The 15,500-nt window shown below is 45.4% G+C and overlaps 1 protein-coding gene across 1 annotated transcript; it reads right to left on the bottom strand.

Moving 5' to 3' along the window:
* Nucleotides 1-12,236: 12,236 nt before the first annotated feature.
* Nucleotides 12,237-14,248, bottom strand: IZUMO1R (IZUMO1 receptor, JUNO). Its single transcript, XM_002822360.3, has 4 exons — nucleotides 14,111-14,248; nucleotides 13,206-13,415; nucleotides 12,630-12,765; nucleotides 12,237-12,505 (listed from the first exon to the last, which is right to left on the bottom strand). The coding sequence occupies exons 1-4, from the start codon at nucleotides 14,246-14,248 to the stop codon at nucleotides 12,237-12,239; spliced, it is 753 nt and encodes a 250-aa protein (XP_002822406.3).
* Between the last annotated feature and the right edge of the window lie 1,252 nt (nucleotides 14,249-15,500).

The raw sequence follows: 15,500 nt of genomic DNA, 5'->3' as shown, positions 1-15,500 counted from the left end.
GTGGCCAGGAATGATGTTTGTCTTCTCTGCTATTCTATCTTGTAGAAATAAATGAAGACCACCCATATGAGAACAAGCAAAGGCTACTCATTCAGAGCTTGTAAGAGAGTCAGCCACCATCACTTACATTTTGCCAGAGACTCAAGGCAAGCAGGGGAGTGGGAAAGTTTAGAGTAAATAAAAGAGGAGGCTTCAGATCTGCTCAGATCAAAGGCTGTGAGCAGGGGCAAGCTGTAGGCAGTTGTATTAGTCTGTTCTTGCATTGCTATAAAGAAATACCTAAGACTGGATTATATATAAAATATGTATATAATAGGTTTAATTGGGTCACAGTTCTGCAGGCTGTACAGGAAGCATTGCAGCATCTACTTCTGGGGAGGCCTCAGGAAACTTCCAGTCAAGGCAGAAAACAAAGGGGGAACAAGCACATTATGTGGCAAAAATAGCAGCAAGAGAATTGGGGATGGGGAGGGGTAGAGGTGCCACACACTTTCAAATGACCAAATCTCATGAGAATTCATTATCATGAAGACAGCACCAAGTCATGAGGGATCTGCCTCCATGCTCTAAACACCTCCCACCAGGCCCCACCTCCAGCACTGGGGATTACAGTTCAACATGAGACTTGGCTGGAGACAAATGTCCAGACTATATCAGCAGCTAACTAGAAGCAGGGCATTCCCTGTGATTGGTGAGGGGGCATACTTAGCTTTCCCCAGTTGGTCCTAAGTTAAAAGCAGGAGCTGAAATAGGAAAGCTGGAAGTTATTAATCAATTCCTGATCATTTGGGGTCAATTGTTATAGGGGTTATTCTTTGGCTTCCTGGAATGGATACTGTGGATAGTAAGTTGGCTTCCTGGGCTGGCTGTTACAGGTTGTGGGTCAGAGTCCTGCTTTATACATTGCCTGGTCGTTGTTCATTTGTATATTCAATATTTCAATTCCCAGGACCAGCATTTTCCAGCATAGAGTAACAACGCAGTAATTATGAGTTAATTAATACGTAGCAGGCAACTTCGAATTTGACACTGCCCCTCAGAGATGCAGCTCCCTTCCATCTTCTTTCTACCCGGCTTCTGCATCCCTGTGTCTTTACTAGCTCCATTCCCTGTTGCTTCCTTGACTGTAGGTGAGTCAGAGAGACTCTCCACAAGCTTTTCCTTTTTCTCTCTTTATTTTCCTTAGAGAAGTCATCTACTTCCACGCTTCTAGGAAAGTGAGTCCAGGATTCTTATCTGCAGCCCACACCTCTCTCCTGCACTGTGGATCAATTGTCTGATGGACAACTCCTCGCTGACATCCTGCCGGCATCTCAGAGCCCATCATCAGCTCCTCCTCACTGGGAAATCCTCTCTCCTCCTCCAGATGTTTCTTTTCTTTTCTTTCCTTTTTTGAGACGGAGTTTTGCTCTTGTTGCCCAGGCTGGAGTGCAAATGGTACGATCTCGGCTCACCACAACCTCTGCCTCCCAGGTTCAAGCGATTCTCCTGCCTCAGCCTCCCTAGTAGCTGGGATTACAGGCATGTGCCACCATGCCCAGCTAATTTTGTATTTTTAGTAGAGACAAGGTTTCTCCATGTTGGTCAGGCTGGTCTTGAACTCCCGACCTCAGGTGATCCGCCTGCCTTGGCCTCCCAAAGTGCTAGGATTACAGGCATGAGCCACTGCACCCGGCCCTCCAGATGTTTCTGTTTGGTTTATTTGTGGCAAAAGCACTATTGAACTTGGTTTCTGATTCTGTGGGAGAGTAAATCTGAGGATGGATGTAAGGAAAACCGAGTAGGAGGGAATACAGAAAATGGGCGACTGGTGTTGTTGGCAGGAAAAGTGTCCCCTGGGGATGCAAGAAGGGAGTGGACACTCAAGCTATCTCAAGGGCTGGAGCTGGGGAAAGTGATCTGACCTTTTCTCCTCACCCCCTAGTCTCCAAAGTCCATTGTATCATTCGTATGCCTTTGTGTCCTTGTAGCTTAGCTCCCACTTGTAGCTTAGCTTCCAACACCAGCCTGGAACACCAAAATAATCTTCATTTCTGGGTCTTCCAACAGCAAAAGTAACAGGATATTGGGAAGCAACTAAAGAAGCAGTCCTTTTTGTGGAGGAGGTCAGTGGGGGTGGGGTGGGAGAGGAATGGCAGGGGTGCTCAGCGCTCCTCCGTCAGGCAGCAGAGGCGGTCTAGGAACAAGATCTCTGTGCATGACTGTCAGGCTGCAGCAACTCCTGTGCTTGGTAAGGGATCTCGCTGAGGAAAGTTACTCAGAAAGAATCTTAAAGCAAGGGCAGCATAAAAGAGGGCCATTTTGTTTTGTTTTTCATTTGCCTCCCAGGACTTCCCATTGTCCCTGAGGAAGGACTTGAATAGGGTTTGATGTTCCCACATCATCAAAAGTGACTGGGTTGCCTCCAGGAGAAGGAACACCCTCCAGTAGTTCCCTGCTACCAAGACCTAGTACAATCCAAAGTGGGGAAAGTTCCTCTTATAAATGGAAGCATCAGAGTACAGTTATCCAAGGCTGTTGGTTTCTTTGTGATAGTTCTCTGTCCCTAACGTCTTATACCTATTTTGTGGCACTTTATGTAAAAACATGCTCTAAGCTTCTATTGATTCTATCTTCTAATAGTTCCCGAATCTGCCCCTCTTGTATCCACTGCCTCTACTGTGGCTTGGCTTCATGCCTCCTAGAAAGTTGCTCACAATTAGGTTTCTAGCACCTGCCTTCTGATTTTCTTTGTTTCCTGCACATTCATTCTACATGTTGTCCTCATCCTCCTCGTCTTCCATCTGGCTTTCTTTTAATCTACTCTTTAAACAACCGTTGAGTCTTTAATAAATCTACAGCTTCTGGTTACAGAGTGGAATGAATACCTGGGATTCCACTAAAATGATTATTTCCATGTTCCTTTATCAAGAGCATGTGAAGGAAACCATCAGTGAACAAGAGATTTCAACAAATATTTAGAAGACAGGAAGCACATGAGGGCACATCAAAGGAAACAAGGAGCCCAGAGAAATTGGAGGTGGCAGCTGTAGTGGACGAAGGAGCTGATTCATCACGCAGAATCTCTGAGAGGATCCGGGCTCAGAGTTGGCAGGTGTTGGGGGCAGAGCAAGAAAGTCTCTACGTGCCCCTGGCCCACATGTCCTCTGCCCAAATCTAGTGCTCAGACAACCCAACTTTAGCCCCTGGGGTAGAAGAACCTTCTCTAAAAAATTAAATGAAATTCTGGATAGTGCTGAAGTTGGGTTTTGTTTTTGTTTTTTAAGATAGGGTCTCACTCTGTCACCAGGCTGGAGTGCAGTGGTGCAATCTTGGCTCATTGTAGCCCCAACCTCCTGGGTTCAAGCAGTCCTCCTGCCTCAGCCCCTCAAGTAGCTGGGACTACAGGTGCATGGCACCACGCCCAGCTAATTGGATAGTGCTGAAATTTCACACATGGTTGTTAGCATCCCAGGGAGAACCATCCCTATACTGGCATGCAAAGGCTCCAAACCCCAATATAGCTCCTGCTAACTTGGTCTCGACAGACTAAATATACAGATGGACAATGGTCAGACCACATATAACAATAGAACTCTAACCCATTATCTATAGTAACCAGCCCAGAAGCCATCCTACTATCTTGCAAGTCAGACTCGTAGGACATCAGAACTCTCTCTCTAGCAATTAGCCCAGAAAGCCAAACAATCAGCCCTGGAGTAGCTCCAAACAGCCAGGAGTTGATTAATAACTGTTAGGTTCCCTAATTTTTATCCCTGGGATTGAAAGACTGAATCTACAAATGAACAATGGCTAGCTGTATATAAAACAGGATTCTGACCCACAAGTAGCCCAAGAAGCCAACCTACTAACTGCACTTGGTAAGGGATCTCACCTCCAGGAAGATCCAGTCCAGGGAGCCAAAGAATAATCCCTATCACAATTGACCCAGCATGGCCAAGAATTTATTAATAGCCAGCTTTCTTATTTTTGGCTCCATTTCCAACTTAGGACCAATCAGAAAAAGCTAAGTATGTTCCCTGAACAAAACACATAGGATGCCCATTTCTAGTTAGCCTGCCTACAGCTTGCCCCTGCCCACAGCCTCTGAGCCTAGCAGACCTAAAGCCTTCCCTTTTTTTTTTTTTTTTATTTTTTTGAGATGGAATCTTGCATTGTCACCCAAGCTCGAGTGCAATGGTGCGATCTCAGCTCACTGCAACCTCAGCCTCCCGAGTTCAAGTGATTCTCCTGCCTCAGCCTCCCAAGTAGCTGGGATAATAGGCACCCGCCACCACACCCAGCTAATTTTTTTGTATTTTTAGTAGAGACAGGATTTCACTATGTTGGCCAGGATGAACTCAATCTCCTGACCTTGTGATCTGCTCACCTCAGCCTCCCAAAGTGCTGGGATTACAGGCGTGAGCCACCACGCCCAGCCGAAGCCTTCCCTTTTATCCACTCTAAAACTTTCCCACTCTCCTCCCTGCCTTGAGTCTCTGGCAAAATGCAAGTGATGGTGGCTGACTCCCTTGTAAGCTCTGAACAAATAGCCTTTGTTTGTTCTTATTTGAGTGCACTTCATTAATTTTCACACTCTGAAGCAAGGTCTTTCTCTCAACAAGCTCTTTTCACATACCAGTAAACCTTTACAAATTGTTACAAATAGCAGCAGTGCTGCTATTCAGGGGAAATGAAGATCCTTATATAAAACCATGGAGGAAACCTATACTAGCTTGCTATAAAATCAACTCAGCTCCTCATTCTTAAATATGACAGCCAAAGATAGACAGTCAAAGCCACCAGACTCAGAGAGAACGAGCAGCACATAGGAGAAGATCAAGAAAACAGAACAGATTGACCTTGGAGGAATCAGGTCATTCAGAGACTCAAAACAAGCTTAAAAACATTCTAATTAGATCTTCAGTGACATTTGAGAAGATATTACATCCATGAAACAAAAAACAGCAGGCTGTGGGGGAAAAAAAAAAAGTCTCCTGAAAATTAAAAGTGAACTGCCAGAATTAAAAAGATTGGAGGATTAAGTTGAGAAACTCAAACTGAACAGAGAGCAAAAAGATAGTCTGAATGTGTGGCAGAAAAGGTAAATCACATTTTGTCACTTTTTCATAGCTAAACCCAAAAATGGTTAGAAGAGGTGCTCCCAGGGTAGGAACCTGGTGGATGGGTGAGCTGGCAGCCGCTCTCTTGCTTTGCATTAGAAATCCCTTGGCCGATGTGTGTGAGCCATGTGCATGGATCACTCTGATTAAAACACACAATCTAACTGCAAATCTGACAGTTCTACTCCTTTGCTTAAAACCCATCACTCTTCCTGTTGACCAAAATTAAGGCTATTTGTAACAATTTGTAAAGGTTTATTGGAAATTGGAAGCAGAAATAATTTGTAAAGGTTTATTGGAAGCCAAATGTGAATAATGACCCAGGAAGACACACTAACAAAATTGGGAGTCTTCTGGACTCTGTCTCAAAAAAAAAAAAAAAAAAAAATCATCCTTTTCAATGTCAGTAGGCTACACATTAATCAGTATGTCAACAATTTGGGAACTCATAATAAGATTCTTTCTCAAGGAAAGGATGTCACCATGAATCACAAGACCTACCCCAGGTGAGTTAACTTGGAAGCCGTTTTACTTTTAAACTGTCAGTGTGACCTGTGGGTTATGACTTCTAATCACATGAAGGGGTAGAACTCAGTCTCTTTCCTGACTGTGTCTTGCCACCAGCCATCCCTCCCTCTCTCCCACCACTCCCAAATCCACGTCAGTTCAACTCAACTACAGACCAGGCTGTTCAGTGTAAGCCTGTGAGCTGAAACTGTGGGTTCAGACTTAGCTGGTTTCTACTTATATTTGAAGTAGATTAGAAGTCCCAATCTGAAAAATGAGAATAGTAAAAAATGAGGATAATATTATAATACAACAAGGATAATAAGGCTTTTGTGAGGATCAAAGGAGCTAACATATATTATGTACTTCCCAGAGATCCTGGGTGCATGGTAAGTCATCAATAAGTATAAGTTATTAGGGCTTCCAGACTACTCTTCTTTTGTCCACTCCAATTTTAACCTTTCTTTGGCAATTCGTTATATTTAAAAACACTTTAAAAAGGGCATTAACCTCTCAGCTTTATTATCAACCACATACCCACAGACACCTCAGTTTTCAAGAGATTTTAAATTTCTTAAGCTCTTTAAGAGATTTTTGATACATTCATATGTACTTTTGAAGCCACAATTTATTAATTTAAGAGCAATTGAAGGTCCTCTTTCATCTGGCTCATACCTTGGGGCCTCCACTGGGTTTTGACTAGCACTTCCTTTCTGTTTTCAGTGAGCTGCCCTCCTTTGGGGCGCCAGCCTCACCCCTTTGTGAGGCCTTCTTAGAGACCCACACCCAGCCCCTTTCTTTCAGACTTCCTATGAACAGCTTTGTCCCCACTGCAGCTGTCATCTGTCTACTACTCTAGACACTGAGGGCCGCACTTGGAAGGACACTCTTGGTTGGTTTTGTGACTCCAGTGCCTCCCCTGAGACAAGATCTGCTCAGTGGATGGGCCTGTGAGGCCAGTCCAGAAGGAATGGAGGCCGAGTTTAAGCAATGAGCGGGCTGGCTGTGTCTGGCAAGAATGAACAGTTGTTAGAAAAGCCAGTCAAATCAAGTGCAGCCATGCTAGAACCTTCTCTTTGTCAAAGAAAAGGTTGTGGGGAAAGCATCATCTACTGCTGGGAAGCCGCCCGGCTCCAGGCTCCAGAAGGTGCTTGGTGGGCAGGTCAGCTGCTTGTCCACTTACAGCTGGGGTGCGAGGTCAGGGCCCCATCCCCTAGTTCAGTTCTAACACTTCATTCTTGAGGTCGTGGCATACTATCTGAGGAGCACACATTATCTCCTGGCAAACAAGGTTGCTAGCTTTTTCCTTTTTCTTACTTCTTTTTCATAAGCTAAATCCAACCAACTCATTCCTTTCAGCGGAGAGAGAAATCAAGGCAGTGTTTTTTTTTTTTAATTATTATAAAGTTTTAGGGTACATGTGCACAACGTCAGGTTTGTTACATATGTATACATGTGCCATGTTGGTGTGCTGCACCCATTAACTCATCATTTAGCATTAGGTATATCTCCAAATGCTATCCCTCCCCCCGCCCCCAACCCCAAAACAGTCCCCGGTGTGTGACGTTCCCCTTCCTGTGTCCATGTGTTCTCATTGTTCAATTCCCACCTATGAGTGAGAACATGCGGTGTTTGGTTTTTTGTCCTTGTGATAGTTTGCTGAGAATGATGGTTTCTTGTTTCATCCATGTCCCTACAAAGGACATGAACTCATCATTTTTTATGGCTGCATAGTATTCCATGGTGTATATGTGCCACATTTTCTTTTGTTTTTTTTTTTTAAGAGTTACAGCAAGCTTGTCCAACCCGCAGCCGGCAGGCCACATGTGGCCCAGAACAGCTTTGAATGAGGCTCACACAAATTCATAAGCTTTCTTTTTTTTTTAATTATTATTATACTTTAAGTTTTAGGGTACATGTGCACAATGTGCAGGTTAGTTACATATGTATACATGTGCCATGCTGGTGTGCTGCACCCATTAACTTGTCATTTAGCATTAGGTATATCTCCTAATGCTATCCTTCCCCCCTCCCCCAACCGCACAACAGTCTCCAGGGTGTGATGTTACCCTTCCTGTGTCCATGTGTTCTCATTGTTCAATTCCCACCTATGAGTGAGAACATGCAGTGTTTGGTTTTTTGTCCTTGCAATAGTTTACTGAGAAAGATGATTTCCAATTTCATCCATGTCCCTACAAAGGACATGAACTCATCATTTTTTATGGCTGCATAGTATTCCGTGGTGTATATGTGCCACATTTTCTTAATCCAGTCTATCATTGTTGGACATTTGGGTTGGTTCCATGTCTTTGCTATTGTGAATAATGCTGCAATAAACATACGTGTGCATGTGTCTTTATAGCAGCATGATTTATAATCCTTTGGGTATATGCCCAGTAATGGGATGGCTGGGTCAAATGGTATTTCTAGTTCTAGATCCCTGAGGAATCGCCACACTGACTTCCATAATGGTTGAACTAGTTTACAGTCCCACCAGCAGTGTAAAAGTGTTCCTATTTCTCCACATCCTCTCCAGCACCTGTTGTTTCCTGACTTTTTAATGATTGCCATTCTAACTGGTGTGAGATGGTATCTCATTGTGGTTTTGATTTGCATTTCTCTGATGGCCAGTCATGGTGAGCATTTTTTCATGTGTTTTTTGGCTGCATAACTGTCTTCTTTTGAGAAGTGTCTGTTCATGTCCTTCGCCCACTTTTTGATGTGGTTGTTTGTTTTTTTCTTGTAAATTTGTTGGAGTTCATTGTAGATTCTGGATATTAGCCCTTTGTCAGATGAGTAGGTTGCAAAAATTTTCTCCCATTTTGTCGGTTGCCTGTTCACTCTGATGGTAGTTTCTTTTGCTGTGCAGAAGCTCTTTAGTTTAATGAGATCCCATTTGTCAATTTTGGCTTTTGTTGCCATTGCTTTTGGTGTTTTAGACATGAAGTCCTTGCCCATGCCTATGTCCTGAATGGTATTGCCTAGGTATTCCCCTAGGGTTTTTATGGTTTTAGGTCTAACATGTAAGTCTTTAATCCATGTTGAATTAATTTTTGTATAAGGTGTAAGGAAGGGATCCAGTTTCAGCTTTCTACATATGGCTAGCCAGTTTTCCCAGCACCATTTATTAAATAGGGAATCCTTTCCCCATTGCTTGTTTTTCTCAGGTTTGTCAAAGATCAGATAGTTGTAGATATGCAGCATTATTTCTGAGGGCTCTGTTCTGTTCCATTGGTCTATATCTCTGTTTTGGTACCAGTACCATGCTGTTTTGGTTTCTATAGCCTTGTAGTATAGTTTGAAGTCAGGTAGGGTGATACCTCCAGCTTCGTTCTTTTGGCTTAGGATTGACTTGGCGATGCGGGCTCTTTTTTGGTTTCATATGAACTTTAAAGTAGTTTTTTCCAATTCTGTGAAGAAAGTCATTGGTAGCTTGATGGGGATGGCATTGAATCTATAAATTACCTTGGGCAGTATGGCCATTTTCACAATATTGATTCTTCCTACCCATGAGCATGGAATGTTCTTCCATTTGTTTGTATCCTCTTTTATTTCCTTGAGCAGTGGTTTGTAGTTCTCCTTGAAGAGGTCCTTCACATCCCTTGTAAGTTGGATTCCTAGGTATTTTATTGTCTTTGAAGCAATTGTGAATGGGAGTTCACTCATGATTTGGCTCTCTGTTTGTCTGTTATTGGTGTATAAGAATGCTTGTGATTTTTGTGCATTGATTTTGTATCCTGAGACTTTGCTGAAGTTGCTTATAAGCTTGAGGAGATTTTGGGCTGAGACTATGGGGTTTTCTAGATTTAAAATCATGTCATCTGCAAACAGGGACAATTTGACTTCCTCTTTTCCTAATTGAATACGCTTTATTTCCTTCTCCTGCCTGATTGCCCTGGCCAGAACTTCCAACACTATGTTGAATAGGAGTGGTGAGAGAGGGCATCCCTGTCTTGTGCCCGTTTTCAAAGGGAATGCTTCCAGTTTTTGCCCATTCAGTATGATATTGGCTGTGGGTTTGTCATAGATAACTCTTATTATTTTGAGATACATCCCATCAATACCTAATTTATTGAGAGTTTTTAGCATGAAGGGTTGTTGAATTTTGTCAAAGGCCTTTTCTGCATCTATTGAGATAATCATGTGGTTTTTGTCTTTGGTTCTGTTTATATGCTGGATAACATTTATTGATTTGCATATGTTGAAGCAGTCTTGCACCCCAGGGATGAAGCCCACTTGATCATGGTGGATAAGCTTTTTGATGTGCTGCTGGATTCGGTTTGCCAGTATTTTATTGAGGATTTTTGCATCAATATTCATCAAGGATATTGGTCTAAACTTCTCTTTTTTTGTTGTGTCTCTGCCAGGCTTTGGTATCAGGATGATGCTGACCTCATAAAATGAGTAAGGGAGGATTCCCTCTTTTTCTATTGATGGGAATAGTTTCAGAAGGAATGGTATCAGCTCCTCTTTGTACCTCTGGTAGAATTCGGCTGTGAATCCATCTGGTCCTGGACTTTTTTTTGGTTGGTAAGCTATTGATCATTGCCTCAATTTCAGAGCCTGTTATTGGTCTATTCAGAGATTCAGCTTCTTCCTGGTTTAGTCTTGGGAGGATGTATGTGTGGAGGAATTTATCCATTTCTTCTAGATTTTCTAGTTTATTTGCATAGAGGTGTTTATAGTATTCTCTGATGTTAGTTTGTATTTCTGTGGGATCGGTGGTGATATCTCCTTTATCATTTTTTATTGTGTCCATTTGATTCTTCTCTTTTCTTCTTTAGTCTTGCTAGTGGTCTATCAATTTTGTTGATCTTTTCAAGAAACCAGCTCCTGGATTCATTGATTTTTTTGTAGGGTTTTTTGTGTCTCTATTTCCTTCAGTTCTGCTCTGATCTTAGTTATTTCTTGCCTTCTGCTAGCTTTTGAATGTGTTTGCTCTTGCTTTTCGAGTTCTTTTAATTGTGATGTTAGGGTGTCGATTTTAGATCTTTCCCGCTTTCTCTTGTGGGCATTTAGTGCTATAAATTCCCCTCTACACACTGCTTTGAATGTGTCCCAGATATTCTGGTATATTGTGTCTTTGTTCTTGTTGGTTTCAAAGAACATCTTTATTTCTGCCTTCATTGCATTATTTACCCAGTAGTCAGTCAGGAGCAGGTTGTTCAGTTTCCATGTAGTTGAGCAGTTTTGAGTGAGTTTCTTAATCCTGAGTTCTAGTTTGATTGCACTGTGGTCTGAAGACAGTTTGTGATAATTTCTGTTCTTTTGTATTTGCTGAGGAGTGCTTTACTTCCAACTATGTGGTCAATTTTGGAGTAGGTGTGGTGTGTTGCTGAAAAGAATGTATATTCTGTTGATTTGGGGTGGAGAGTTCTCTAGATGTCTATTAGGTCCGCTTGGTGCAGAGCTGAGTTCAATTCCTGGGTATCCTTGTTAACTTTCTGTCTCGTTGATCTGTTTAATGTTGACAGTGGGGTGTTAAAGTCTCCCATTATTATTGTGTGGGAGTCTAAATCTCTTTATAGGTCACTAAGGATTTGCTTTATGAATCTGGGTGCTCCTGTATTAGGTGCATATATATTTAGGATAGTTAGCTCTGCTTGTTGAATTGATCCCTTTACCATTATGTAATGGCCTTTGTCTCTTTTGATCTTTGTTGGTTTAAAGTCTGTTTTATCAGAGACTAGGATTGCAACCCCTGCCAAGGCAGTCTTAATGAAGATCACAGGAGTTGCCAAAAGTCATACAGAAAGCAAAAAGGCCAGATTAGAACTTGGGTTTCCAAAATGATAGACCAGTGTGCTGTGATTCTGGGGGTAAAATGAGTGTGTTAAAAGGAAGAGGGAACCCTGAAGGCATTCGAGGTAGCTGCTTCAATTTTGGCAGCCAAAATAGAGCTGATGCGCTGGGTGGCCCCATCCGTCTCGCCCTGGCTTTAGGTCTTTTGTATGGGGTGTCACTTATTGAAAAAAAAAGGGGGCATTGAAAGTACTCCCATCAGAGAGGTGTTGTGAGGATGTGTGGCAGATATTAAGAAGTTAGTAATTGTTAGGCAAGTAACAATCTAACTTTGAGGCTTCATTGCAGTGGGCAAACTGGCTCCCTCTGTGTGCATGTTGGGTCCCTGCACATAAAGCTAAGACAGAGGAAGTCAAGCAGAGGAGACCTTGAGTGCCGATTTATTGGAGACACCATCAGAGGATGGGAGGCCAGGTCTGCCACCATCAGCTCTGTCACAGAAATGGGTTGGCGTGAACTGGATGGGAAAGTCCTCGAGCCCCCTGAAAGCTCCCATCCCTCAAGGCAGGAGGGGGCCAGTCACCTTGGCACTCCCAGCCCCAAGCTGCCTCCCAGGCCAGCTAAAGCAGAGCAGAGCAGAGCAGTGGAGGGGGCCTCGGACCAAATGTGCAGGGCTGAGGCACCAGCCGCTGAAGCCTCAGTGGCCACTTCCTTCCTCAGGCCCTCCCCTAAAAGCAGTGGCATGGGCTGGGGACTGGGTGGCACTGCAGTCCCCAGCCCATGCCACTCCTTTTAGGGGAGGGCCTGAGGAAGGAGGTAGGCCATGGCCTGGCCTGACCCACAGTTGGTGGACATGCAGGAACGTGGGTTGGAGAAGAAGGGCTCTCAGGAAAGGAACAGCAGGAACAGGGAACAGACCATGAGGGTGTAGGACAGTTCCCAGGATGGGGCAGAGCTGGCGAAGAGGCGGGCCACGGCCACATTGGGGTTGCCCTGAGCAGGCTCAAACCACTTCTGGAGACACCGCCCACTGTTCCGTCGCTCAGGGCTGGCCTTGAAGGAATTGCTCCAAGTCTTCTCACACAGGTCAGCTGGGGTGGGGAAGTAATGGGAGAAAGGGAGGCACTGCGCCCCTTTGGGGCAGCGGTTCTTCCCTGCAGGGGATGGAGGAGGGACAGCTTACCTCCTACTCCCTCATTCCTAGCCTTTGCACCTGCACCCTTGTGGGGACCACCAGGGGGCCTGCTTCCCCACCAAGGCCTTGTCAGCACCACTCACCCTGACTCCAGTCCCAGCCACCACGCCAGTTAGATTTGCACGTGTAAGACATGCGACAGTCTTCCCACCACTCCTCACAGTCCTCCTGGCACAGCGGCGCATTCACAATTCGCTCTCCCTGCCCACTTGGGGCCACCTGGGTGCAGTCATAGCCAGAGATAAGAACATTAATAGCAGAGATGTGAAGACTACTAATAGCTACAGTGGTGTTTGTGCCAGGTACCATATGTACATCATCTTCTATAAAGTCTCTAAGTATTATTTTACAAATAATACCAATGAGGCTAAGAGATTTAATAGCTTGTCCTGGGCTATACAGCTGGTAGAGACAGAACATGAGACTGAAGCTCAGGTCCGTCTAACTCCACCAAGCCTCCCGTGGTGATAGCCCCGCATCCCACTGTTGTCAAAACCGTCTCCCCCATGTGGTTCTCCAGCAGGGGCCTCTGGCTCTGCTCTTGTCCATAGGGAGATAACACCTATTCCTACTAGCATCCTGGCGGCATCAGCATAAGATCAGATGAAAGCTCTGGCTGTTAATATAACAACAGGGCATTGCACAGATCTGCCTCCTACCTCCCACCCTAGGCTTCCCACTGGCTGGATCCAGGGCCCCAGGTTTGGGGAGCACTCATAGAAGCAGATGGCCTGGATGAAGTGCTTCCGACAGCCAGGCATCAGCAGTCCACAGTGAAACAGGCTGAAGTTGTAGAGTGGGGACACGTCCAGATGGGCTTCCCAGCTTGTTGTGAGGGTGCAGCAGGCATTGTCCTTCCAGGGGATGCACTGAAGGCAGAGGAAGAAACAAAAGGCCCAGGCACAAGGGGCAAGGATCAGCAAGTGTCTAGGGAAGAAAGGCGGTGAAATGAAAATGTCCCTTAGGAGGCCTGAGCAAGTGAGAAGACTTTAGCTCGTAAGCCCCTACATAAGAGGAACCCTGATAATCTTGCACCTGCACACTGACCCCCTGCCACAGGCTGCTACAGTCCTCTAGGAACACAACTTCTGGGCTCTCAGCTCCTGAGAGCCAGCAGAAGCCTTTTAGGGCAAAGCAGGTAGAAGAGCCCCAGAGAGATCCAGGGGAATCTGGGGTTGCATTGGGTGGGAGGGTCTCATGGGCCAAATGCCAGCTGTGGTCTTCCTCCCATATCCCTGGCAATTGCCTTTAGGAGCTTGGGGAGGGGTCACATAAGTCATATGTTTCCCCAGGACCTGTTGGCAGGCAGGAGTCAACAATGGACCTCTGGGATCACCATCTGCCCCTGCTTTCCCGGTGGCTGGAGCAGCTCAGAAATGGGAACTTTGAATCACTTGGCTCTTATGGTCTCAAAAAGGCATAGTCTCTTTCCATCTAGTTGCCTTTGCTTAACTCCCAACTCCAGGAATCAAATGATCAGGGTTGATGAGGTTCAGAGACCATCTTGGCATTTGTGTCCCTTCCCTGATCTTCCCCGTCCCATACCCAGGTCTGGCCTCTGTACCTCCTCATAGAGCTTGTCTTCTGGGCTGGGCACTCTCTTGTGGTGTTTGGCATTCATGCAGATGTTGAGCAGCTCGTCCCCAGCCCAGGTGGGCATGACTGTCCACAGCTCTAGCAGGAGCAGCCACCACCATGCCATGGCCTGCTGCAGAGAGACCCATGCTGCACACTCGAAGGAAAGGACACCCCACTCCACCCCCTTCCTCACAGCAGGCACTGAAAAAGGAGGATGGGCTTCAATCTCCCTCAAATGATTGCAACACTCTGGCTGCTTCTAGGACCTTCTGTTAGAGGCAGCATCACAGAATGTCAGGGCAGGTAGAATAATCCTTGGAGGCCTGACACAGTGCTGGAGGCCTTGCTGGCCCTGCAGAGCCAGGGGCATGACGAGGCATGAGTCAGATAGAAGGAGCCTTCCACATCCAAAGTCTGATCCCCATCACAGGAATGAGGAGGAGGGCCCTTCCTATTTCCAACTCTGTTCTGGGTAGTAGTGGTAATGAGAGGTAGTGGAAAGAGAGACAAAGCAAAAGGCAGAGGGGCCCTGGGCCTCAAGCACCCAACCTCTTAGGACACAGGGCCCCTCAGCTTCATAACCCAGGAGCCCATGGCTCCCCCAGCCCCCCAGGTCTGGCAGGAGCCTCTCCTGGACCCATCATGGTGAAACTGGAAACTTCTAGCCTACCCTGAGCTAAGAGCCTCAAACATCCTGGGGAAGAAGAGCCCAGCCCCCCTCTTCAGAGCCCATCTTCAAGTCCAAATCCAAGGCTGTTCTCTCTCCAGATCACCAGTTTCAAGCTCAGCCATGGCCTCGAATATTTTTAAAGAATCAGGTCTGTTAGGTAAAAGGAGGAAAGATGCTGCCCCTTCCAGCACTCTCTTCATACTCACTTTCAAGGCAGGAGCCTCCAGGTACTCCTGCTCCCTCCTCCCCCTGAGACTGTGAGGCTGAGGGGAGTTCCATGTCCCGCCCATTTATTACCCAGTCTGATTTCTACTAGGTCCAGGTGCAGGAGGAGAACTCCACGTGGCTCCCATTAAATAGCGTCTATCTCACCCAGCTCTGCAGGCCCGTGGGTTCTGAGGAAGTTTGCTTCCTTAGAGAAACAGACCCCATCGTAGGCAAGATCCGGGGCTCTACAATAAGTTACCGGGTTCGGCTCTCAGCTCTGCCACTTACTAGCTGGCTGTCCTGGAGAAAATGACTCAAACTCTCTGTCAGTTTCTCTCTCTGTAAAGGAAGTCTTTATTATGGGATTGGGAAAAATAAAGAGAAGGTTCATGAACAAAAACCTTGGCATTGTGCCTGGGATAGAGGAAGTCTTAATGGTTTTAAATTTTATTCTTTTATCCTCTCTCCACACACCCCTCCTATGTTCTGTTCCGTAGCT

Source organism: Pongo abelii, chromosome 9 (genome assembly GCF_028885655.2).
Source record: "Pongo abelii isolate AG06213 chromosome 9, NHGRI_mPonAbe1-v2.0_pri, whole genome shotgun sequence".
In the NCBI taxonomy this organism is placed as follows: Eukaryota; Metazoa; Chordata; class Mammalia; order Primates; family Hominidae; genus Pongo; species Pongo abelii.
This window is presented reverse-complemented; position numbering and strand designations above follow the sequence as displayed.